Below are 25,093 nucleotides of genomic sequence, written 5' to 3'. Positions count from 1 at the left end.
ATAGCCTCACATTGACTCTGTACTGGTACCCCCTGTATATAGCCTCCACATTGACTCTGTACCGTAATACCCTGTATATAGCCTCCACATTGTCTCTGTACTGGTACCCCCTGTATATAGTCTCCACATTGACTCTGTACCGTAACACCCTGTATATAGTCTCCACATTGACTCTGTACCGTAACACCCTGTATATAGTCTCCACATTGACTCTGTACCGTAACACCCTGTATATAGCCTCCACATTGACTCTGTACCGTAATACCCTGTATATAGCCTCCACATTGACTCTGTACCGTAACACCCTGTATATAGTCTCCACATTGACTCTGTACCGTAATACCCTGTATACAGCATCCACATTGACTCTGTACCGTAACACCCTGTATATAGCCTCCACATTGACTCTGTACCGTAACACCCTGTATATAGCCTCCACATTGACTCTGTACCGTAACACCCTGTATATAGCCTCCACATTGACTCTGTACCGTAACACCCTGTATATAGCCTCCACATTGACTCTGTACCGTAACACCCTGTATATAGCCTCCACATTGACTCTGTACCGTAACACCCTGTATATAGTCTCCACATTGACTCTGTACCGTAACACCCTGTATATAGCCTCCACATTGACTCTGTACCGTAACACCCTGTATATAGTCTCCACATTGACTCTGTACCGTAACACCCTGTATATAGCCTCCACATTGACTCTGTACCGTAACACCCTGTATATAGCCTCCACATTGACTCTGTACCGTAACACCCTGTATATAGCCTCCACATTGACTCTGTACCGTAACACCCTGTATATAGTCTCCACATTGACTCTGTACCGTAACACCCTGTATATAGCCTCCACATTGACTCTGTACCGTAACACCCTGTATATAGTCTCCACATTGACTCTGTACCGTAACACCCTGTATATAGTCTCCACATTGACTCTGTACCGTAACACCCTGTATATAGTCTCCACATTGACTCTGTACCGTAACACCCTGTATATAGCCTCCACATTGACTCTGTACCGTAATACCCTGTATATAGCCTCCACATTGACTCTGTACCGTAACACCCTGTATATAGTCTCCACATTGACTCTGTACCGTAATACCCTGTATACAGCATCCACATTGACTCTGTACCGTAACACCCTGTATATAGCCTCCACATTGACTCTGTACCGTAACACCCTGTATATAGCCTCCACATTGACTCTGTACCGTAACACCCTGTATATAGCCTCCACATTGACTCTGTACCGTAACACCCTGTATATAGCCTCCACATTGACTCTGTACCGTAACACCCTGTATATAGCCTCCACATTGACTCTGTACCGTAACACCCTGTATATAGTCTCCACATTGACTCTGTACCGTAACACCCTGTATATAGCCTCCACATTGACTCTGTACCGTAACACCCTGTATATAGTCTCCACATTGACTCTGTACCGTAACACCCTGTATATAGCCTCCACATTGACTCTGTACCGTAACACCCTGTATATAGCCTCCACATTGACTCTGTACCGTAACACCCTGTATATAGCCTCCACATTGACTCTGTACCGTAACACCCTGTATATAGTCTCCACATTGACTCTGTACCGTAACACCCTGTATATAGCCTCCACATTGACTCTGTACCGTAACACCCTGTATATAGTCTCCACATTGACTCTGTACCGTAACACCCTGTATATAGTCTCCACATTGACTCTGTACCGTAACACCCTGTATATAGTCTCCACATTGACTCTGTACCGTAACACCCTGTATATAGCCTCCACATTGACTCTGTACCGTAATACCCTGTATATAGCCTCCACATTGACTCTGTACCGTAACACCCTGTATATAGTCTCCACATTGACTCTGTACCGTAATACCCTGTATACAGCATCCACATTGACTCTGTACCGTAACACCCTGTATATAGCCTCCACATTGACTCTGTACCGTAACACCCTGTATATAGCCTCCACATTGACTCTGTACCGTAACACCCTGTATATAGCCTCCACATTGACTCTGTACCGTAACACCCTGTATATAGCCTCCACATTGACTCTGTACCGTAACACCCTGTATATAGTCTCCACATTGACTCTGTACCGTAACACCCTGTATATAGCCTCCACATTGACTCTGTACCGTAACACCCTGTATATAGTCTCCACATTGACTCTGTACCGTAACACCCTGTATATAGCCTCCACATTGACTCTGTACCGTAACACCCTGTATATAGCCTCCACATTGACTCTGTACCGTAACACCCTGTATATAGCCTCCACATTGACTCTGTACCGTAACACCCTGTATATAGTCTCCACATTGACTCTGTACCGTAACACCCTGTATATAGCCTCCACATTGACTCTGTACCGTAACACCCTGTATATAGTCTCCACATTGACTCTGTACCGTAACACCCTGTATATAGTCTCCACATTGACTCTGTACCGTAACACCCTGTATATAGTCTCCACATTGACTCTGTACCGGTACCCCTGTATATAGCCTCCACATTGACTCTCTACCGTAACACCCTGTATATAGTCTCCACATCTCCCCTTTAAATAAAGGATGGACCGTGGCTGCCTTCCAAGCAATGGGAACCTCCCCAGACAGGAGAGAGAGAGAGGTTAAAAAGCTGTGAGGAGGAGGGTTTAGTCTCCAGGTCTTTAATCATTTTCCAGAACTTATTTTGATTAGACCCACAGAGAGAGAACTGCTCCATAAAGTAACTAACTTTGGCCTTCCCTGACTTATTTCTCTTTTGCCTGAACGAGAGCCAGTCAGCCTGAGTACGTGTGGCGAGCCTGTAATTCTTGAGGTGGAGTAACTCTGCCAACTCACCATCGAACCAGGGGGCTGAAGCTGTTTTTAATTCTCATTTTCTTTATGGGGGTGTGTTTGTTTACAATACCACTGAAAATATCAAAAAAGAAGGTCCAAAACGTTTTCGTTTTGATCAAGCTGATTCTATACTATTTTACAGAGGCCAGGTCATGAAGGAAGGCTCATTCAAGTGTTTTAGCGTCTATGACACATGAGGACAGGTCGTCCCACTGAGCAGCCATTACAAACACAGTGTGTAAAACAGTGATCACTAAGGTCATTACAGAAAACACCAGACTGACACCTATCAGGATTATTTGTGAGGACAACATCGAGGAGAGTAGCCTTTTCTGGGTGGTTGGAGTAGAGGCCGACCGATTTATGATTTTTCAACGCCGATACCGATTAATCAGCCAATTTTACAGAGTTCCGAGTGTGGGAACAAAACAGTCTGTATAACCAATAGAGAATCAGAGTCCTCAGTGTGGGAACAAAACAGTCTGTATAACCAATAGAGAGTCAGAGTCCTCAGTGTGGGAACAAAACAGTCTGTATAACCAATAGAGAGTCAGAGTCCTCAGTGTGGGAACAAAACAGTCTGTATAACCAATAGAGAGTCAGAGTCCTCAGTGTGGGAACAAAACAGTCTGTATAACCAATAGAGAATCAGAGTCCTCAGTGTGGGAACAAAACACTCTGTCCCACAGTAGCTAGCAAGTTTCTGTCCACCATTTTTTTTTCTTCACGTGGAAAAGGAGGTCGTTAGCTAACGAACTCTCTTCACTTTCATCGTCCGTTACGACGTCCAAACTAAGTCACCCTTTTGTATTTTGGAGATTTGCGAGGAGGATATCTTCTGATGTGATCAAAAGCAACATTATTGTTGTATCATTTACAATTGAAGTGTCCTGGTTGCATATCAGTTCAAAATAGAGATGAATCCAGGGGGTATCGTATTGTAATGACCTCTTCACAGATGGAGGGAGCTTCGAAAGGCATTTGGGAGGTTGTGAGACTCTCCTGCCATTGTTGGGCTCCGAGGGCTTTGACACCTCTCACTTCACACCTCAGTGCTAATTGATCTGATCTGTTCTTGGTAGCCTTAATAGCATTTTTTTTTTTTTACCTTTATTTAACCAGGCAAGTCAGTTAAGAACAAATTCTTATTTTCAATGACGGCCTGGGAACAGTGGGTTAACTGCCTGTTCAGGGGCAGAACGACAGATTTGTACCATGTCAGCTTGGGGGTTTGAACTTGCAACCTTCCGGTTACTAGTCCAACGCTCTAACCACGAGGCTACCCTGCCGCCCCGCTGTCTTAATAGCATTCAGTCCTTTATTATGTAACATATGTCATTGTAATTTATTTGTTTGTTTTTTAGCACAGCAGTTGGAAAGGACATGGAGTACACTCCATCAGGATTCGACTCCACTCTGCTGGAAATCCAAGCCCCTTTTGTTCAGGGACACATTATTCCATTTCTGTTAGTCCACATGTCTGTGGGAACTTGTTCAGGTTTATGTTTCAGTTGTTGAATCTTACGTTCATACAAATATTTACACATGTTAAGTTTGCTGAAAATAAACGCAGTTGACAGTGAGAGGACGTTTCTTTATTTTGTTGCTGAGTTTATATATGAGGCGATACCTCTTAACGCCCTAATGGATGGGCCACCACTGAAATGCACTTGTGGTTGTTTTAGGACCGTGTGTGTGTGTGTGTGTGTGTGTGCGTGTGCGTGTGCGTGCGTGTGCGTGTGTGCGTGTGCGTGTGTGCGTGTGTGTGTGTGTGTGTGTGTGTGTGTGTGTGTGTGTGTGTGTGTTAACAGGACGCGTCGGATGTTCAAGCAGCTGGGTCTGGAGGACTTCACCGCTGTCAACATTCAGGTATTGGGGGCAGAAGATACCTACGGACCACACAGCAATAACACGGTACGCTACGTGTGTGTTTGTGTGTGTGTGTGTGTGTGTGTGTGTGTGTTGAATAGGTTTGTGTGCTCACTCTTAACACTGGGGCTCCTCAGGGGTGCGTGCTTAGTCCAGTCCTGTACTTGCTGCTCACCCACGACAGCATGGTCGCACACGACTCCAACACCACCATTAAACACGAGCTGTCACTAGCTACCACTAGCTGTCACTAATTAACACCAGCTGTCACTAGCTGTCACTAGCTAACACTGGTTGTCACTAGCTACCACTAGCTGTCACTAATTAACACCAGCTGTCACTAGCTAACATTGGCTATCACTGGCTACCACTAGTTGTCACTAGCTAACACTGGCTGTCACTAGCTAACACTGGCTGTCACTAGCTAACACTCGCTGTCACTAGCTGTCACTAGCTAACACTGGCTGTCACTAGCTAACACTGGCTGTCACTAGCTAACACTAGCTAACACTGGCTGTCACTAGCTACCACTAGCTGTCACTAGCTACCACTGGCTGTCACTAGCTAACACTGGCTGTCACTAGCTAACACTGGCTGTCACTGGCTGTCACTAGCTAACACTGGCTGTCACTGGCTGTCACTGGTTAACACTGGCTGTCACTGGTTAACACTGGCTGTCACTGGTTAACACTGGCTGTCACTAGGTAACACTGGCTGTCACTAGGTAACACTGGCTGTCACTAGCTAACACTAGCTAACACTAGCTAACACTGGCTGTCACTGGTTAACACTGGCTGTCACTAGCTAACAATGGCTGTCACTGGTTAACACTAGCTGTCACTAGCTAACAATGGCTGTCACTGGTTAACACTAGCTGTCACTAGCTAACATTGGCTGTCACTAGCTACCACTAGCTACCACTAGTTACCACTAGCTGTCACTAGCTACCACTAGCTGTCACTAGCTACCACTAGCTGTCACTAGCTACCACTAGCTACCACTAGCTGTCACTAGCTACCACTAGCTGTCACTAGCTACCACTAGCTGTCACTAGCTACCACTAGTTGTCACTAGCTACCACTAGCTGTCACTAGCTAACACTGGCTGTCACTAGCTAACACTGGCTGTCACTAGCTACCACTAGTTACCACTAGCTGTCACTAGCTACCACTAGTTACCACTAGCTGTCACTAGCTACCACTAGCTACCACTAGCTTTCACTAGCTGTCACTAGCTAACACTGGCTGTCACTGGCTACCACTAGATGTCACTAGCTAACACTACCTTTCACTGGCTACCACTAGCTGTCACTACCTACCACCAGTTACCATTAGCTGTCACTAGCTACCACTAGTTACCACTAGCTGTCACTAGCTAACACTAGCTTTCACTAGCTACCACTAGCTGTCACTAGCTAACACTGGCTAACACTGGCTATCACTAGCTAACACTAGCCAACAGGGAACAAATCTGAGGGTGAACACGGACCGTGACTGGGTCAAGCTAGACAACAAGCTAGCTTGTTAAGTTGTGAAGCCGTTCGCATTCCACACCGACCGACTTCAAACTGTCAGCCAGTGGCTGTCTGATGTGTTGCAGTACCTTCTCTACCTTGGAGGCACACTTTCAGTCGACTACCGTCGCAAAACCATTGGCACAGGTCCTCCTGAAGACACTGCGTGAGCGCTTCGCATGCGTACTGAATCCTCTGGAAGCCAGACTTCGATCTGACCCCTGCAGCAGCTCGTCTGATAGACCCAAGGGTTTCTCTGCCACTTCGACTCAACAGAGATGGAGCCACTGATGAGGGAAGCAGAGTCTTGTATTTCAGCCAATCAGAGAGTACAGCCGTAGAGCAGCAGGACACCCAGGAAGATGCACGATGAATCCAGCAAGAATCTCGACCACAGTGCTTCAGAAAAACAGCCTCCTCACATTGAAGATTGTGCCCGAGGTCACTGTCCAGCTGGAGGGTCATCCTAGCAGGGCATTAAGTTCCCTGTGTGAGCTGTGGAAATACCTGGAAGAGGTTTCAAGGAGAGCATGTTTATAGAGTCACCTCTCCAGGTCTGACAGGCAAGGATGGCTGTTTATCCAAACCTGAGGGCTGTGGCACTGAATCTGGTTTCTGCCCCCGGCATCTGGTTTCTGCCCCCGGCATCTGGTTTCTGCCCCCCCCCGGCATCTGGTGTCTGCCCCCGGCATCTGGTTTCTGCCCCCCCCCGGCATCTGGTGTCTGCCCCCCCCGGCATCTGGTTTCTGCCCCCCCGGCATCTGGTTTCTGCCCCCCCGGCATCTGGTTTCTGCCCCCCCGGCATCTGGTTTCTGCCCCCCCGGCATCTGGTTTCTGCCCCCGGCATCTGGTTTCTGCCCCCGGCATCTGGTTTCTGCCCCCGGCATCTGGTTTCTGCCCCCGGCATCTGGTTTCTGCCCCCCGGCATCTGGTTTCTGCCCCCCCCGGCATCTGGTTTCTGCCCCGACATCTCAAGCGTTCGTGGAGAGAATATTCTCGGTCTGTGGACAAATGTCGTCAGGCTCGAGAAACCCGTCTCGTCACATCTCCACGCGGCACAGCCAGAAGAGGACTGGCCACCCCTCATAGCCTGGTTCCCCTCTACCCAGTACAGCCAGAAGAGGACTGGCCATCCCTCATAGCCTGGTTCCCCTCTACCCAGTACAGCCAGAAGAGGACTGGCCACCCCTCATAGCCTGGTTCCCCTCTACCCAGTACAGCCAGAAGGGGACTGGCCATCCCTCATAGCCTGGTTCCTCTCTACCCAGTACAGCCAGAAGAGGACTGGCCATCCCTCATAGCCTGGTTCCTCTCTACCCAGTACAGCCAGAAGGGGACTGGCCACCCCACATAGCCTGGTTCCTCTCCAGGTGTCTTCCTAGGTTCTGGCCTTTCTAGGGAGTTTTTCCTAGCCACCGTGTTCTACACCTGCATTGCTTGCTCTTTGGGGTTTAAGGCTGGGTTTCTGTACAGCACTTTGAGATATCAGCTGATGTATGAAGGGCTGTATAAATAAATTTGATTTGATCACATACGCTGCTGCTACTGTTCATTATCTGTCCTGTTACCTAGTCATTTTATCCTTACCTATATGGACTTATCTACCTCAATTACCTCTTATCCCTGCACATCGACTTGGTATAGCTACCCCGTGTAATATGGTGTCATTTGGGACCCACCCCATCAGGGTGTATGATGGTCAGAGGTCAGGGGTAAACCTGTTTCATTGCCTCTTTACCCAGCAAGGGCTCTGCTGGCAATGGATTCATACAGCATATCTAAACTCCCCCCCTCTCTCTCTCTCTCTCTCTCTCTCTCTCTCTCTCTCTCTCTCTCCTTCACCCCTCTCTCTCTCTCTCTCCTTCACCCCTCTCTCTCTCCTTCACCTCTCTCTCTCTCTCTCTCCTTCACCCCTCTCTCTCTCTCTCTCTCCTTCACCCCTCTCTCTCTCTCTCTCCTTCACCCCTCTCTCTCTCTCTCTCTCTCCTTCACCCCTCTCTCTCTCTCTCTCTCTCTCTCTCTCTCCTTCACCCCCTCTCTCTCTCTCTCTCTCCTTCACCCCCTCTCTCTCTCTCTCTCTCTCTCTCTCTCTCTCTCCCTTCACCCCCCTCTCTCTCTCTCTCTCTCTCTCTCTCCTTCACCCCCTCTCTCTCTCTCTCTCCTTCACCCCCTCTCTCTCTCTCTCTCTCTCTCTCTCTCTCTCTCTCTCTCACCCCCCCCCCTCTCTCTCTCTCTCTCTCTCTCTCTCTCCTTCACCCCCCTCTCTCTCGCTCTCTCTCTCTCCTTCTCTCCTTCACCCCCCTCTCGCTCTCTCTCTCCTTCACCCACCCTCTCTTTCCTTCTCTCTCTCTCCCTTCACCCCCTCTCTGTCTGTCTCTCGCTCTCTCTCTCTCTCTCTCTCTCTCTCCCTTCACCCCCCTCTCTCTCTCTCTCTCTCTCTCTCTCTCCTTCACCCCCCTCTCTCTCTCTCTCTCTCTCCCTCTCCCCTCATCCCTCTCCTTCACCCTCTCTCTCTCCTTCACCTCTCTCTCTCTCTCTCTCTCTCTCTCCCTCTCCCCTCCTCCCTCTCTCTCACTCTCCCTTCCCCCCTCCTCTCTCCAGACCCCTAGAGAGGTGGTAGTCTGGATGGCTGTGCGTCATAAACAGAAGAAAGCTCTGGAGTTCTTTGCCAGGGAGATAGCACCTGCAGGAACGGGCATGGGTAGGAGTGTAAACACACACGCTAGTATAAGCTCGCATTAATGTAGGATGCCCACACACACAGTACACACACACTGTACACACACACTGTGTACACACACACACACACACACACATTGGACACACACACACACACACACACAAACCCCCCCCCTCTCTCTCCCTCCTTCCCCCCCTCCCTCTCCCTCTCTCCCTCCCTCCCCCCTCTCTCTCTCTCCCTCCCCCCTCCCTCTCCCTCCCCTCCCTCCCTCCCCCCTCTCTCTCTCTCCCCTCCCCCCTCCCTCTCCCTCCCTCCCTCCCTCCCTCCCCTCTCTCTCTCTCTCTCCCTCTCCCTCCCTCTCTCCCCCTCCCTCCCTCCCTCCCTCCCTCCCTCCCTCCCTCCCTCCCTCCCTCCCTCCCTCCCTCTCTCTCTCTCTCTCTCTCTCCCTCCCTCTGTTCCTTAGTTGAACTCTGTATGAATCAGTGAATGCGGGAACGAGTGTTATGTTGACGCAGAGTTACAGTAACAGCATATTGCCATCTGACTAACAGGAGGCGTCCCAAATGGCTCCCTGTTCCCTATATAGTGCACTATCATTGACCAGAGTCCTGTGGGTCTTTTCTACTGTAGGGCATTTGGGATTGATCCACTGTCTGTACATGGACAGGTGTTAGTGTGGATTCCTCATAATCACAACCACTAGCTATAGTGTGTGTGTGTGTGTGTGTGTGTGTGTGTGTGTGTGTGTGTGTGTGTGTGTGTGTGTGTGTGTGTGTGTGTGTGTGTCTAGTTACCTCATGTTCACAACCACTAGCTATAGTGTGTCTGGGATTGTGTGTGTGTGTGTGTCTAGTTACCTCATGTTCACAACCACTAGCTATAGTGTGTGTGTGTGTGTGTGTGTGTGTGTGTGTGTGTGTGTGTGTGTGTGTGTGTGTGTGTGTGTGTGTGTCTGGATTCCTCATGTTCACAGCCACTAACTATACTGTGTGTGTCCTCATAATCACAACCACTAGCTAAACCATGTCTGTGTGTTCTCTCTCTCCTAGCTCCTGGACTCATGGGCATAGTTGGAGGACGACCAAGAGTGTAAGTATTCAAAAGGGATTCTCATATACACTCACACATAGGGCTGTTATGGTGACCGTATTACCGCCAAACCGGCGGTCACAAGTCAACGTGACCGTTTAGTTACGGTAAAAAAAAAAGGCTTTTCCAAGCTCTGATGCTGCTGATGGTCATTCGTTACCTACCAAACTGTCTAACTGTACTCAGCACTCTATTGTCCCTCTAATCACTCTGACATCAATGCAAATGTATTCGAAAAATCTAATCTAAACACTTCATGTGAGCTCACGCTCCGCAACATTTCAATAGGCCAAATGCTGCGTGATGGCCTCTGTTAAACAGAAGAGGATCCCATCAGCTTTCTAAAGGCGAGGCCTACTATAGTTATTGATCAACTTTCCTAATGTTTTAGCACATTGCTTCTCTTTACAACAGGAGTATAGCCTACTTGTCTGAAAATAAACCACGGGATTACATCCTCTATTTAAATCCATTAGATTACATCCTCTATTTAAATCCATAGATTACATCCTCTATTTAAATCCATTAGATTACATCCTCTATTTAAATCCATTAGATTACATCCTCTATTTAAATCCATTAGATTACATCCTCTATTTAAATCCATAGATTACATCCTCTATTTAAATCCATTAGATTACATCCTCTATTTAAATCCATTAGATTACATCCTCTATTTAAATCCATAGATTACATCCTCTATTTAAATCCATTAGATTACATCCTCTATTTAAATCCATTAGATTACATCCTCTATTTAAATCCATTAGATTACATCCTCTATTTAAATCCATAGATTACATCCTCTATTTAAATCCATTAGATTACATCCTCTATTTAAATCCATTAGATTACATCCTCTATTTAAATCCATTAGATTACATCCTCTATTTAAATCCATTAGATTACATCCTCTATTTAAATCCATTAGATTACATCCTCTATTTAAATCCATTAGATTACATCCTCTATTTAAATCCATTAGATTACATCCTCTATTTAAATCCATTAGATTACATCCTCTATTTAAATCCATTAGATTACATCCTCTATTTAAATCCATTAGATTACATTTACATTTACATTTACATTTAAGTCATTTAGCAGATGCTCTTATCCAGAGCGACTTACAAATTGGTGAATTCACCTTCTGACATCCAGTGGAACAGCCACTTTACAATAGTGCATCTAAATCATTAAGGGGGGGTGGTGAGAAGGATTACTTATCTTATCCTAGGTATTCCTTGAAGAGGTGGGGTTTCAGGTGTCTCCGGAAGGTGGTGATTGACTCCGCTGTCCTGGCGTCGTGAGGGAGTTTGTTCCACCATTGGGGGGCCAGAGCAGCGAACAGTTTTGACTGGGCTGAGCGGGAACTGTACTTCCTCAATGGTAGGGAGGCGAGCAGGCCAGAGGTGGATGAACGCAGTGCCCTTGCTTGGGTGTAGGGCCTGATCAGAGCCTGGAGGTACTGCGGTGCCGTTCCCCTCACAGCTCCGTAGGCAAGCACCATGGTCTTGTAGCGGATGCGAGCTTCAACTGGAAGCCAGTGGAGAGAGCGGAGGAGCGGGGTGACGTGAGAGAACTTGGGAAGGTTGAACACCAGACGGGCTGCGGCGTTCTGGATGAGTTGTAGGGGTTTAATGGCACAGGCAGGGAGCCCAGCCAACAGCGAGTTGCAGTAATCCAGACGGGAGATGACAAGTGCCTGGATTAGGACCTGCGCCGCTTCCTGTGTGAGGCAGGGTCGTACTCTGCGGATGTTGTAGAGCATGAACCTACAGGAACGGGCCACCGCCATGATGTTGGTTGAGAACGATAGGGTGTTGTCCAGGATCACGCCAAGGTTCTTAGCGCTCTGGGAGGAGGACACAATGGAGTTGTCAACCGTGATGGCGAGATCATGGAACGGGCAGTCCTTCCCCGGGAGGAAGAGCAGCTCCGTCTTGCCGAGGTTCAGCTTGAGGTGGTGATCCGTCATCCACACTGATATGTCTGCCAGACATGCAGAGATGCGATTCGCCACCTGGTCATCAGAAGGGGGAAAGGAGAAGATTAATTGTGTGTCGTCTGCATAGCAATGATAGGAGAGACCATGTGAGGTTATGACAGAGCCAAGTGACTTGGTGTATAGCGAGAATAGGAGAGGGCCTAGAACAGAGCCCTGGGGGACACCAGTGGTGAGAGCGCGTGGCGAGGAGACAGATTCTCGCCACGCCACCTGGTAGGAGCGACCTGTCAGGTAGGACGCAATCCAAGCGTGGGCCGCGCCGGAGATGCCCAACTCGGAGAGGGTGGAGAGGAGGATCTGATGGTTCACAGTATCGAAGGCAGCCGATAGGTCTAGAAGGATGAGAGCAGAGGGAGAGAGTTAGCTTTAGCAGTGCGGAGCGCCTCCGTGATACAGAGAAGAGCAGTCTCAGTTGAATGACTAGTCTTGAAACCTGACTGATTTGGATCAAGAAGGTCATTCTGAGAGAGATAGTGGGAGAGCTGGCCAAGGACGGCACGTTCAAGAGTTTTGGAGAGAAAAGAAAGAAGGGATACTGGTCTGTAGTTGTTGACATCGGAGGGATCGAGTGTAGGTTTTTTCAGAAGGGGTGCAACTCTCGCTCTCTTGAAGACGGAAGGGACGTAGCCAGCGGTCAGGGATGAGTTGATGAGCGAGGTGAGGTAAGGGAGAAGGTTCCCGGAAATGGTCTGGAGAAGAGAGGAGGGGATAGGGTCAAGCGGGCAGGTTGTTGGGCGGCCGGCCGTCACAAGAAGCGAGATTTCATCTGGAGAGAGAGGGGAGAAAGAGGTCAGAGCACAGGGTAGGGCAGTGTGAGCAGAACCAGCGGTGTCGTTTGACTTAGCAAACGAGGATCGGATGTCGTCGACCTTCTTTTCAAAATGGTTGACGAAGTCATCTGCAGAGAGGGAGGAGGGGGGAGGGGGAGGAGGATTCAGGAGGGAGGAGAAGGTGGCAAAGAGCTTCCTAGGGTTAGAGGCAGATGCTTGGAATTTAGAGTGGTAGAAAGTGGCTTTAGCAGCAGAGACAGAGGAGGAAAATGTAGAGAGGAGGGAGTGAAAGGATGCCAGGTCTGCAGGGAGGCGAGTTTTCCTCCATTTCCGCTCGGCTGCCCGGAGCTCTGTTCTGTGAGCTCGCAATGAGTCATCGAGCCACGGAGCGGGAGGGGAGGACCGAGCCGGCCTGGAGGATAGGGGACATAGAGAGTCAAAGGATGCAGAAAGGGAAGAGAGGAGGGTTGAGGAGGCAGACTCAGGAGAAAGGTTAGAGAAGGTATGAGCCATTAGATTACATCCTCTATTTAAATCCATTAGATTTCATCCTCTATTTAAATCCATTAGATTACATCCTCTATTTAAATTCATTAGATTACATCCTCTATTTAAATCCATTAGATTACATCCTCTATTTAAATCCATAGATTACATCCTCTATTTAAATCCATTAGATTACATCCTCTATTTAAATCCATTAGATTACATCCTCTATTTAAATCCATTAGATTACATCCTCTATTTAAATCCATTAGATTACATCCTCTATTTAAATCCATTAGATTACATCCTCTATTTAAATCCATTAGATTACATCCTCTATTTAAGTTCATTAGATTACATCCTCTATTTAAATTCATTAGATTACATCCTCTATTTAAATCCATTAGATTACATCCTCTATTTAGATCCATAGATTACATCCTCTATTTAGATCCATTAGATTACATCCTCTATTTAAATCCATTAGATTACATCCTCTATTTAAATCCATTAGATTACATCCTCTATTTAAATCCATTAGATTACATCCTCTATTTAAATCCATAGATTACATCCTCTATTTAAATCCATAGATTACATCCTCTATTTAGATCCATAGATTACATCCTCTATTTAGATCCATAGATTACATCCTCTATTTAAATCCATAGATTACATCCTCTATTTAAATCCATAGATTACATCCTCTATTTAAATCCATAGATTACATGTTTTTCCCGCTGTCCCTGTTTTGATACAGGTGCATGATAATGATTCGTTATAAAAACAAATTTCATACATATATTATTTAGAATATATTTTACATTTCCCATCAATTCCCATTATTAAAGTGGCTGGAGTTGAGTCAGTGTGTTGGCAGCAGCCACTCAATGTTAGTGGTGGCTGTTTAACAGTCTGATGGCCTTGAGATAGAAGCTGTTTTTCAGTCTCTCGGTCCCAGCTTTGATGCACCTGTACTGACCTCGCCTTCTGGATGATAGCGGGGTGAACAGGCAGTGGCTCGGGTGGTTGATGTCCTTGATGATCTTTATGGCCTTCCTGTGACATCGGGTGGTGTAGGTGTCCTGGAGGGCAGGTAGTTTGCCCCCGGTGATGCGTTGTGCAGACCTCACTACTCTCTGGAGAGCCTTACGGTTGTGGGCGGAGCAGTTGCCGTACCAGGCGGTGATACAGCCCGACGGGATGCTCTCGATTGTGCATCTGTAGAAGTTTGTGAGTGTTTTTGGTAGCCTAACTCATAGGCCTGTATGTTTCAATAAGATTTGTAATCACAACTAAAGTGGCCAAAAATAAGTTCTTAAAATGAAGAGTATTAATCGGCTTTACAAGAGGTGTAAGAGCCCAGCTGGGGTATATAAGCAGTGGGTGAGGTTCCAGTTTTTGGGGAGAGATAATTTCCACCATAAATATGCACCTTTGATAATAAAAGCATTAGATACATAATCATATTTGTGGCCACTGTTGATAATGGTGTTTTCCTGCTAATGGGACATTTGCTCTCATAGCCTACTGCCATGTTCGTATTTCTGCGCTTATAATGTGAAGAAATAGCCGAATAGTTTATCAACATTTTAAGCTAAATGTTCTCATCTGTTGCCTCGGCCTCATTGCGTTAAAAACAGGATTTTTTTGGGATGCTAGTGGTTGTATTCATTTATCGCATCCCCACAACTGTCCCAGACTATGTTTGGAATATTTATTTCTCGCACAGAATAGAATGGGTCAATTTTTGTACTATGGGGGATAGTAGATTGACAGGCTAGTGCTTTTGCTGTTCGTTAGGCCGACTCATCTCATTGGCTGACGAAAAGATAATGTGGACAGTTGTGACAATATCTTCAATATGCACCTCGGAATTGGATAAGGATGTACGCAGTAGCGTCCCCGATGTGTCTGTCTTCACTTGTAGCCTGTGAGAAAGACCCGATCATGTGATGGAGAGTCATGTGAGTGAGAGGTGACCCGATCATGTGATGGAGAGTCATGTGAGTGAGAGGTGACCCCATCACGTGATGGAGGGCCATGTGAGTGAGAGGTGACCCCATCACGTGATGGAGAGTCATGTGAGTGAGAAAGACCCGATCACGTGATGGAGAGCCATGTGAGTGAGAGGTGACCCCATCACGTGATGGAGAGCCATGTGAGTGAGAGGTGACCCCATCACGTGATGGAGAGCCATGTGAGTGAGAGGTGACCCCATCACGTGATGGAGAGCCATGTGAGTGAGAGGTGACCCCATCACGTGATGGAGAGCCATGTGAGTGAGAGGTGACCCCATCACGTGATGGAGAGCCATGTGTGTGAGAGGTGACCACATCACGTGATGGAGAGCCATGTGAGTGAGAAAGACCCGATCACGTGATGGAGAGCCATGTGAGTGAGAAAGACCCGATCACGTGATGGAGAGCCATGTGAGTGAGAGGTGACCCCATCACGTGATGGAGAGCCATGTGAGTGAGAGGTGACCCCATCACGTGATGGAGAGCCATGTGAGTGAGAAAGACCCGATCATGTGATGGAGAGTCATGTGAGTGAGAGGTGACCCCATCACGTGATGGAGAGCCATGTGAGTGAGAAAGACCAGATCATGTGATGGAGAGCCATGTGAGTGAGAGGTGACCCCATCACGTGATGGAGAGCCATGTGAGTGAGAGGTGACCACATCATGTGATGGAGAGCCATGTGAGTGAGAGGTGACCACATCACGTGATGGAGAGCCATGTGAGTGAGAAAGACCCGATCACGTGATGGAGAACCATGTGAGTGAGAAAGACCCGATCACGTGATGGAGAGCCATGTGAGTGAGAGGTGACCCCATCACGTGATGGAGAGCCATGTGAGTGAGAGGTGACCCCATCACGTGATGGAGAGCCATGTGAGTGAGAAAGACCCGATCATGTGATGGAGAGTCATGTGAGTGAGAGGTGACCCCATCACGTGATGGAGAGCCATGTGAGTGAGAAAGACCAGATCATGTGATGGAGAGCCATGTGAGTGAGAGGTGACCCCATCACGTGATGGAGAGCCATGTGAGTGAGAGGTGACCACATCATGTGATGGAGAGCCATGTGAGTGAGAGGTGACCACATCACGTGATGGAGAGCCATGTGAGTGAGAAAGACCCGATCATGTGATGGAGAGTCATGTGAGTGAGAGGTGACCACATCATGTGATGGAGAGCCATGTGAGTGAGAGGTGACCACGTCACGTGATGGAGAGCCATGTGAGTGAGAGGTGACCCCGTCACGTGATGGAGAGCCATGTGAGTGAGAGGTGACCCCATCACGTGATGGAGAGCCATGTGAGTGAGAAAGACCCGATCATGTGATGGAGAGCCATGTGAGTGAGAGGTGACCCCATCACGTGATGGAGAGCCATGTGAGTGAGAGGTGACCCCATCACGTGATGGAGAGCCATGTGAGTGAGAGGTGACCCCATCACGTGATGGAGAGCCATGTGAGTGAGAAAGACCCCATCACGTGATGGAGAGCCATGTGAGTGAGAGGTGACCCCATCACGTGATGGAGAGCCATGTGAGTGAGAAAGACCCCATCACGTGATGGACAGCCATGTGAGAGAGAGGTGACCCCATCACATGATGGAGAGCCATGTGAGTAAGAGGTGACCCCATCACGTGATGGAGAGCCATGTGAGTGAGAAAGACCCCATCACGTGATGGACAGCCATGTGAGTGAGAGGTGACCCCATCACGTGATGGAGAGCCATGTGAGTGAGAGGTGACCCCATCACGTGATGGAGAGCCATGTGAGTGAGAGGTGACCCCATCACGTGATGGAGAGCCATGTGAGTGAGAAAGACCCCATCACGTGATGGAAAGCCATGTGAGTGAGAAAGACCCCATCACGTGATGGAGAGCCACGTGAGTGAGAGGTGACCCCATCACGTGATGGAGAGCCACGTGAGTGAGAGGTGACCCCATCACGTGATGGAGAGCCATGTGAGTGAGAGGTTATTCAGCTGGTTATCATAATGACGGCCACCGGCCACAAAAGGCATGGATTTCTTTAGGGGGCGTTACGGCCACAACAAATGGGATGACGCCAGAAAATTACGAGGCATTATCAAGTGCTCGTCAAATTGTCAGTGAGAGACTGATGAAGTGTGTACAGCCTGTGCAAAAACAAAGCAGAACTCATGCCTTTTCAAGCGACTTTTCAAATCATCATTAGAGTCGCACCATGCAGCCTTACAATGTATTAAACATCAAAACATATCAGCCCGACGTTTATAGAACAACTAAAGTTACATTAATAACTCTAAATTAAGCATTTAGGAGTACCTCCCTCAAATCATTTGGAGAAAGGAGCATTTCTATTTTATTCGGTTTTTTGTTCAATTGTATTCTTCAGACTATAAAACAATATAAAATTATACCACGGAATTCTAAGCAAATGTTGTCTGCTAAATGAACTAGTGTAGCCTAGAGCCATATGGCACAGCCAGATCAGGACCTAACATAAGGACTGACTCAGGGATGCTATTGTGTTGTTCTGAAATAAACTACATTTTCTTCAAATCGTGCTTCTTCAGACCTGTCTAAAAATTGATTTATTGGGATGGTGTAGGCTATATTATATGGATTTATTAGGCTTTTTAAAATTGTAGATGTTACAAAGGTCTGTATCAGCGGCTTTTAGGCTGTATGTGTGGAGACCAGGAGATGCTAACTATGTTTATGTTGATTAACGGTCAGTTACCGTAAAACAGGCAGTTATTTCGTTTGATAATCACCGGCTGACCAAATGTCCTGACTGCCACACAGCCTTTCTCTCACACACAAAACAATCCTATGTTGTTGTTGTTCTTTTTTGGGGGGGGGGGGGTCTTTCCATGATTGTTTCCATGATTGTTTCCATGATTGTTTCCATGATTCCTTCCATGATTGTTTCCATGATTCCTTCCATGATTGTTTCCATGATTCCTTCCATGATTGTTTCCATGATTCCTTCCATGATTGTTTCCATGATTGTTTCCATGATTGTTTCCATGATTGTTTCCATGATTGTTTTCCATGATTGTTTTTCATGATTGTTTCCATGATTGTTTCCATGATTGTTTCCATGATTGTTTCCTTGATTGTTTCCTTGATTGTTTCCTTGATTGTTTCCATGATTGTTTTCCATGATTGCTTCCATGATTGCTTCCATGATTGCTTCCATGATTGCTTCCATGATTGCTTCCATGATTGCTTCCATGATTGTTTCCTTGATTGTTTCCATGATTGTTTTCCATGATTGCTTCCATGATTGCTTCCATGATTGCTTCCATGATTGCTTCCATGATTGCTTCCATGATTGCTTCCATGATTGTTTCCATGATTGTTTCCATGATTGTTTTTCATGATTGTTTTTCATGATTGTTTCCATGATTGTTTCCATGATTGTTTCCATGATTGTTTCCATGATTGTTTCCATGATTGCTTCCATGATTGCTTCCATGATTGCTTCCATGATTGCTTCCATGATTGTTTCCTTGATTGTTTCCATGATTGTTTTCCATGATTGCTTCCATGATTGCTTCCATGATTGCTTCCATGATTGCTTCCATGATTGCTTCCATGATTGCTTCCATGATTGTTTTTCATGATTGTTTTTCATGATTGTTTCCATGATTGTTTCCATGATTGTTTCCATGATTGTTTCCATGATTGTTTTCATGATTGTTTCCATGATTGTTTTCATGATTGTTTCCATGATTGTTTCCATGATGACTTTTCCAGCTCTCCGGTTCTGAAACCTTTCTTCTTCATGCATTCAAAGTCTCAGCTGAAGGTAAAGTCATGGCAATATTATTCTTCATTGATACTGATCAGATGAATTGATCGATTTGCTGGTATATTAATTAATGGGTTGATTTATTGATCGACGCGGATCATGTATTTACGGTTAGTGTAGATTGAATGGTTTTATTTAGTGGCCGATAGAGTTCAACTGATTTGATTCATTGGTTGATGTATTAATTCACTGTTTATCGATGACATCACTGCAGGTGGACGTGCACATTGGTGGAGAGCACGCCGAGACGCACACTGGGGCGGAGTCAGACTCTGAGGCTCCGCCCCCAGCGGAGGAGAAAGCTGTACCTGTCCCAGGTACGCTATCACCTGGTCTCCACACAACCCCCTCCTAGTCCTCTACACACTACTCAACCCCCCCAGTCCTCTACACACTACTCAACCCCCCAGTCCTCTACACACTACTCAACCCCCCAGTCCTCTACACACTACTCAACCCCCCAGTCCTCTACACACTACTCAACCCCCCAGTCCTCTACACACTACTCAATCCCCCCAGTCCTCTACACACTACTCAACCCCCCAGTCCTCTACACACTACTCAACCCTCCCAGTCCTCTACACACTACTCAACCCCCAGTACACACTACTCAACCCCCCAATACACACTACTCAACCCCCCAGTACACACTACTCAACCCCCCAGTCCTCTACACACTAATGAACCCCCCCAGTCCTCTACACACTACTCAACCCCCCAGTCCTCTACACACTACTCAACCTCCCCAGTCCTCTACACACTACTCAACCCCCCAGTCCTCTACACACTACTCTACCCCCCAGTCCTCTACACACTACTCAACCCCCCAGTCCTCTACACACTACTCAACTCCCCCCAGTCCTCTACACACTACTCAACCCCCCCCAGTCCTCTACACACTACTCAACCCCCCCAGTCCTCTACACACTACTCAACCCCTCCAGTCCTCTACACACTACTCAACCCCCCAGTCCTCTACACACTACTCAACCCCCCAGTCCTCTACACACTACTCAACCCCCCAGTCCTCTACACACTACTCAACCCCCCAGTCCTCTACACACTACTCAACCCCCCCAGTCCTCTACACACTACTCAACCCCCCCCAGTCCTCTACACACTACTCAACCCCCCAGTCCTCTACACACTACTCAACCCCCTCCAGTCCTCTACACACTACTCAACCCCCCAGTCCTCTACACACTACTCAACCCCCCCAGTCCTCTACACACAACTCAACCCCCCAGTCCTCTACACACTACTCAACCCCCCAGTCCTCTACACACTACTCAACCCCTCCAGTCCTCTACACACTACTCAACCCCCCAGTCCTCTACACACTACTCAACCCCCTCCAGTCCTCTACACACTACTCAACCCCCCAGTCCTCTACACACTACTCAACCCCCCCCCCCCCCAGTCCTCTACACACTACTCAACCCCCCCAGTCCTCTACACACTACTCAACCCCCCAGTCCTCTACACACTACTTAACCCCTCCAGTCCTCTACACACTACTTAACCCCCTCCCAGTCCTCTACACACTACTCAACCCCCCCCCCCAGTCCTCTACACACTACTCAACCCCCCAGTCCTCTACACACTACTCAACCCCCCCAGTCCTCTACACACTACTCAACCCCTCCAGTCCTCTACACACTACTCAACCCCCCAGTCCTCTACACACTACTCAACCCCCCAGTCCTCTACACACTACTCAACCCCCCAGTCCTCTACACACAACTCAACCCCTCCAGTCCTCTACAGACTACTCAACCCCCTCCCAGTCCTCTACACACTACTCAACCCCCCCCAGTCCTCTACACACTACTCAACCCCCCCCAGTCCTCTACACACTACTCAACCCCCTCCAGTCCTCTACAGACTACTCAACCCCCCAGTCCTCTACACACTACTCAACCCCCCAGTCCTCTACACACTACTCAACCCCCCAGTCCTCTACACACTACTCAACCCCCCAGTCCTCTACACACTACACAACCCCCCAGTCCTCTACACACTACTCAACCCCCCCCAGTCCTCTACACACTACTCAACCCCCCAGTCCTCTACACACTACTTAACCCCTCCAGTCCTCTACACACTACTCAACCCCCCAGTCCTCTACACACTACTCAACCCCTCCAGTCCTCTACACACTACTCAACCACCCCAGTCCTCTACACACTACTCAACCCCCCCACAGTCCTCTACACACTACTCAACCCCCCCAGTCCTCTACACACTACTCAACCCCCCCAGTCCTCTACACACTACTCAACCCCCCCAGTCCTCTACACACTACTCAACAGTCCCAGTCCTCTACACACTACTCAACCCCTCCAGTCCTCTACACACTACTCAACCCCCCAGTCCTCTACACACTACTCAACCCCCCAGTCCTCTACACACTACTCAACCCCCCAGTCCTCTACACACTACTCAACCCCCCAGTCCTCTACACACTACTCAACCCACCCCAGTCCTCTACACTACTCAACCCCCCAGTCCTCTACACACTACTCAACCCCCCCCAGTCCTCTACACACTACTCTCATGAATGAAGAGAGAGGCAGAACTAATAGATTACCTACCCCTCTGTAGATAGGAACACTCTGGTTCCTCCATGAATGAAGAGAGAGGCTGGTTCATTATGAAAAATCAGAGTCTAATGCTGTTCTGACCCTTCTCCCGTTCCTGCTTATCTTTCCTTCTCTCACTGTTCTCTCTCTCTCCAGATCTGCCCAGTGGTCCCCACTCCTACAGGCTGGAGGAGTTGGCCTACACCAGGAGTGGAGACAAGGGAGACTCTAGTAACATTGGTAAGACTCACTGTACAAAAACTGTATAGTTCAGCTGGAGGATGTCTCGTGTCCTGTGTAGTACAGCTGGAGGATGTCTCGTGTCCTGTTTAGTACAGCTGGAGGATGTCTCGTGTCCTGTATAGTACAGCTGGAGGATGTCTCGTGTCCTGTGTAGTACAGCTGGAGGATGTCTCGTGTCCTGTGTAGTACAGCTGGAGGATGTCTCGTGTCCTGTGTAGTACAGCTGGAGGATGTCTCGTGTCCTGTATAGTACAGCTGGAGGATGTCTCGTGTCCTGTGTAGTACAGCTGGAGGATGTCTCGTGTCCTGTGTAGTACAGCTGGAGGATGTCTCGTGTCCTGTGTAGTACAGCTGGAGGATGTCTCGTGTCCTGTGTAGTACAGCTGGAGGATGTCTCGTGTCCTGTGTAGTTCAGCTGGAGGATGTCTCGTGTCCTGTGTAGTACAGCTGGAGGATGTCTCGTGTCCTGTATAGTACAGCTGGAGGATGTCTCGTGTCCTGTATAGTACAGCTGGAGGATGTCTCGTGTCATGTATAGTACAGCTGGAGGATGTCTCGTGTCCTGTATAGTTCAGCTGGAGGATGTCTCGTGTCCTGTGTAGTTCAGCTGGAGGATGTCTCGTGTCCTGTGTAGTACAGCTGGAGGATGTCTCGTGTCCTATATAGTACAGCTGGAGGATGTCTCGTGTCCTGTGTAGTTCAGCTGGAGGATGTCTCGTGTCCTGTGTAGTACAGCTGGAGGATGTCTCGTGTCCTGTGTAGTACAGCTGGAGGATGTCTCGTGTCCTGTGTAGTACTGCTGGAGGATGTCTCGTGTCCTGTGTAGTACTGCTGGAGGATGTCTCGTGTCCTGTGTAGTACTGCTGGAGGATGTCTCGTGTCCTGTGTAGTACTGCTGGAGGATGTCTCGTGTCCTGTGTAGTACTGCTGGAGGATGTCTCGTGTCCTGTGTAGTACAGCTGGAGGATGTCTCGTGTCCTGTATAGTTCAGCTGGAGGATGTCTCGTGTCCTGTATACTACAGCTGGAGGATGTCTCGTGTCCTGTATAGTTCAGCTGGAGGATGTCTCGTGTCCTGTATAGTACAGCTGGAGGATGTCTCGTGTCCTGTGTAGTTCAGCTGGAGGATGTCTCGTGTCCTGTGTAGTTCAGCTGGAGGATGTCTCGTGTCCTGTATACTACAGCTGGAGGATGTCTCGTGTCCTGTGTAGTTCAGCTGGAGGATGTCTCGTGTCCTGTATAGTTCAGCTGGAGGATGTCTCGTGTCCTGTGTAGTACAGCTGGAGGATGTCTCGTGTCCTGTGTAGTTCAGCTGGAGGATGTCTCGTGTCCTGTGTAGTACAGCTGGAGGATGTCTCGTGTCCTGTATAGTACAGCTGGAGGATGTCTCGTGTCCTGTGTAGTACAGCTGGAGGATGTCTTGTGTCCTGTGTAGTACAGCTGGAGGATGTCTCGTGTCCTGTGTAGTACAGCTGGAGGATGTCTCGTGTCCTGTGTAGTACAGCTGGAGGATGTCTCGTGTCCTGTGTAGTACAGCTGGAGGATGTCTCGTGTCCTGTGTAGTACAGCTGGAGGATGTCTCGTGTCCTGTGTAGTACAGCTGGAGGATGTCTCGTGTCCTGTGTAGTTCAGCTGGAGGATGTCTCGTGTCCTGTGTAGTACAGCTGGAGGATGTCTCGTGTCCTGTGTAGTACAGCTGGAGGATGTCTCGTGTCCTGTGTAGTACAGCTGGAGGATGTCTCGTGTCCTGTGTAGTACAGCTGGAGGATGTCTCGTGTCCTGTGTAGTACAGCTGGAGGATGTCTCGTGTCCTGTGTAGTACAGCTGGAGGATGTCTCGTGTCCTGTGTAGTACAGCTGGAGGATGTCTCGTGTCCTGTGTAGTACAGCTGGAGGATGTCTCGTGTCCTGTGTAGTACAGCTGGAGGATGTCTCGTGTCCTGTGTAGTTCAGCTGGAGGATGTCTCGTGTCCTGTGTAGTACAGCTGGAGGATGTCTCGTGTCCTGTGTAGTACAGCTGGAGGATGTCTTGTGTATGACTAATTCACAGTACAATAGACTGTTACATTACTGACTAATCCACAGTACAGTAGACTGTTGACATTGAACAGTAGAGGAACATTGAATGTTGATATTAATGGTCTCTCCCCCCTCAGGTGTGAAATTAATGGTCTCTCCCCCCTCGGGTGTGATATTAATGGTCTCTCCCCTCTCGGGTGTGATATTAATGGTCTCTCTCCCCTCAGGTGTGATATTAATGGTCTCTCCTCTCCCCCCAGGTGTGATATTAATGGTCTCTCCCCCCAGGTGTGATATTAATGGTCTCTCCCCCCTCAGGTGTGATATTAATGGTCTCTCTCCCCTCAGGTGTGATATTAATGGTCTCTCCCCCCTCAGGTGTGATATTAATGGTCTTTCTCTCCCCCCTCAGGTGTGATATTAATGGTCTCTCTCCCCCAGGTGTGATATTAATGGTCTCTCCCCCCTCAGGTGTGATATTAATGGTCTCTCCCCTCTCGGGTGTGATATTAATGGTCTCTCTCCCCTCAGGTGTGATATTAATGGCCTTTCTCCCCCCTCAGGTGTGATATTAATGGTCTCTCTCCCCTCAGGTGTGATATTAGTGGTCTCTCTCCCCTCAGGTGTGATATTAATGGTCTCTCTCCCCCCAGGTGTGATATTAATGGTCTCTCCCCCCTCAGGTGTGATATTAATGGTCTCTCCCCTCTCGGGTGTGATATTAATGGTCTCTCTCACCTCAGGTGTGATATTAATGGTCTCTCTCCCCCCTCAGGTGTGATATTAATGGTCTCTCTCCCCTCAGGTGTGATATTAATGGTCTCTCTCCCCTCAGGTGTGATATTAATGGTCTCTCCCCCCTCAGGTGTGATATTAATGGTCTCTCTCCCCTCAGGTGTGATATTAATGGTCTCTCCCCCCTCAGGTGTGATATTAATGGTCTCTCTCCCCTCAGGTGTGATATTAATGGTCTCTCTCCCCTCAGGTGTGATATTAATGGTCTCTCCCCCTCAGGTGTGATATTAATGGTCTCTCTCCCCAGGTGTGATATTAATGGTCTCTCTCCCCTCAGGTGTGATATTAATGGTCTCTCTCCCCTCAGGTGTGATATTAATGGTCTCTCTCCCCTCAGGTGTGATATTAA

The 25,093-nt window shown here is 48.1% G+C and overlaps 1 protein-coding gene across 2 annotated transcripts in view; it reads left to right on the top strand.

The window, feature by feature from the left end:
• The window catches only part of lratb.1 (lecithin retinol acyltransferase b, tandem duplicate 1), a 50,411-nt gene that overhangs the window by 22,263 nt on the left and 3,055 nt on the right, over positions 1-25,093 (top strand). For both annotated transcript variants that reach the window (XM_064940845.1, XM_064940844.1), the window contains exons 12-17: positions 4,688-4,790; positions 8,860-8,959; positions 9,988-10,027; positions 19,053-19,104; positions 19,322-19,424; positions 21,846-21,929. In XM_064940845.1, the coding sequence (XP_064796917.1) occupies positions 4,688-4,790; positions 8,860-8,959; positions 9,988-10,027; positions 19,053-19,104; positions 19,322-19,424; positions 21,846-21,929 (482 nt within the window). The remainder of the gene's footprint in view (positions 1-4,687; positions 4,791-8,859; positions 8,960-9,987; positions 10,028-19,052; positions 19,105-19,321; positions 19,425-21,845; positions 21,930-25,093) is intronic.

This window comes from Oncorhynchus masou, chromosome 27 (assembly GCF_036934945.1).
Source record: "Oncorhynchus masou masou isolate Uvic2021 chromosome 27, UVic_Omas_1.1, whole genome shotgun sequence".
Taxonomy (NCBI): domain Eukaryota; kingdom Metazoa; phylum Chordata; class Actinopteri; order Salmoniformes; family Salmonidae; genus Oncorhynchus; species Oncorhynchus masou.
The sequence above is the reverse complement of the archived record's forward strand: the minus strand, read 5'-3'. Positions and strand labels throughout refer to the sequence as shown.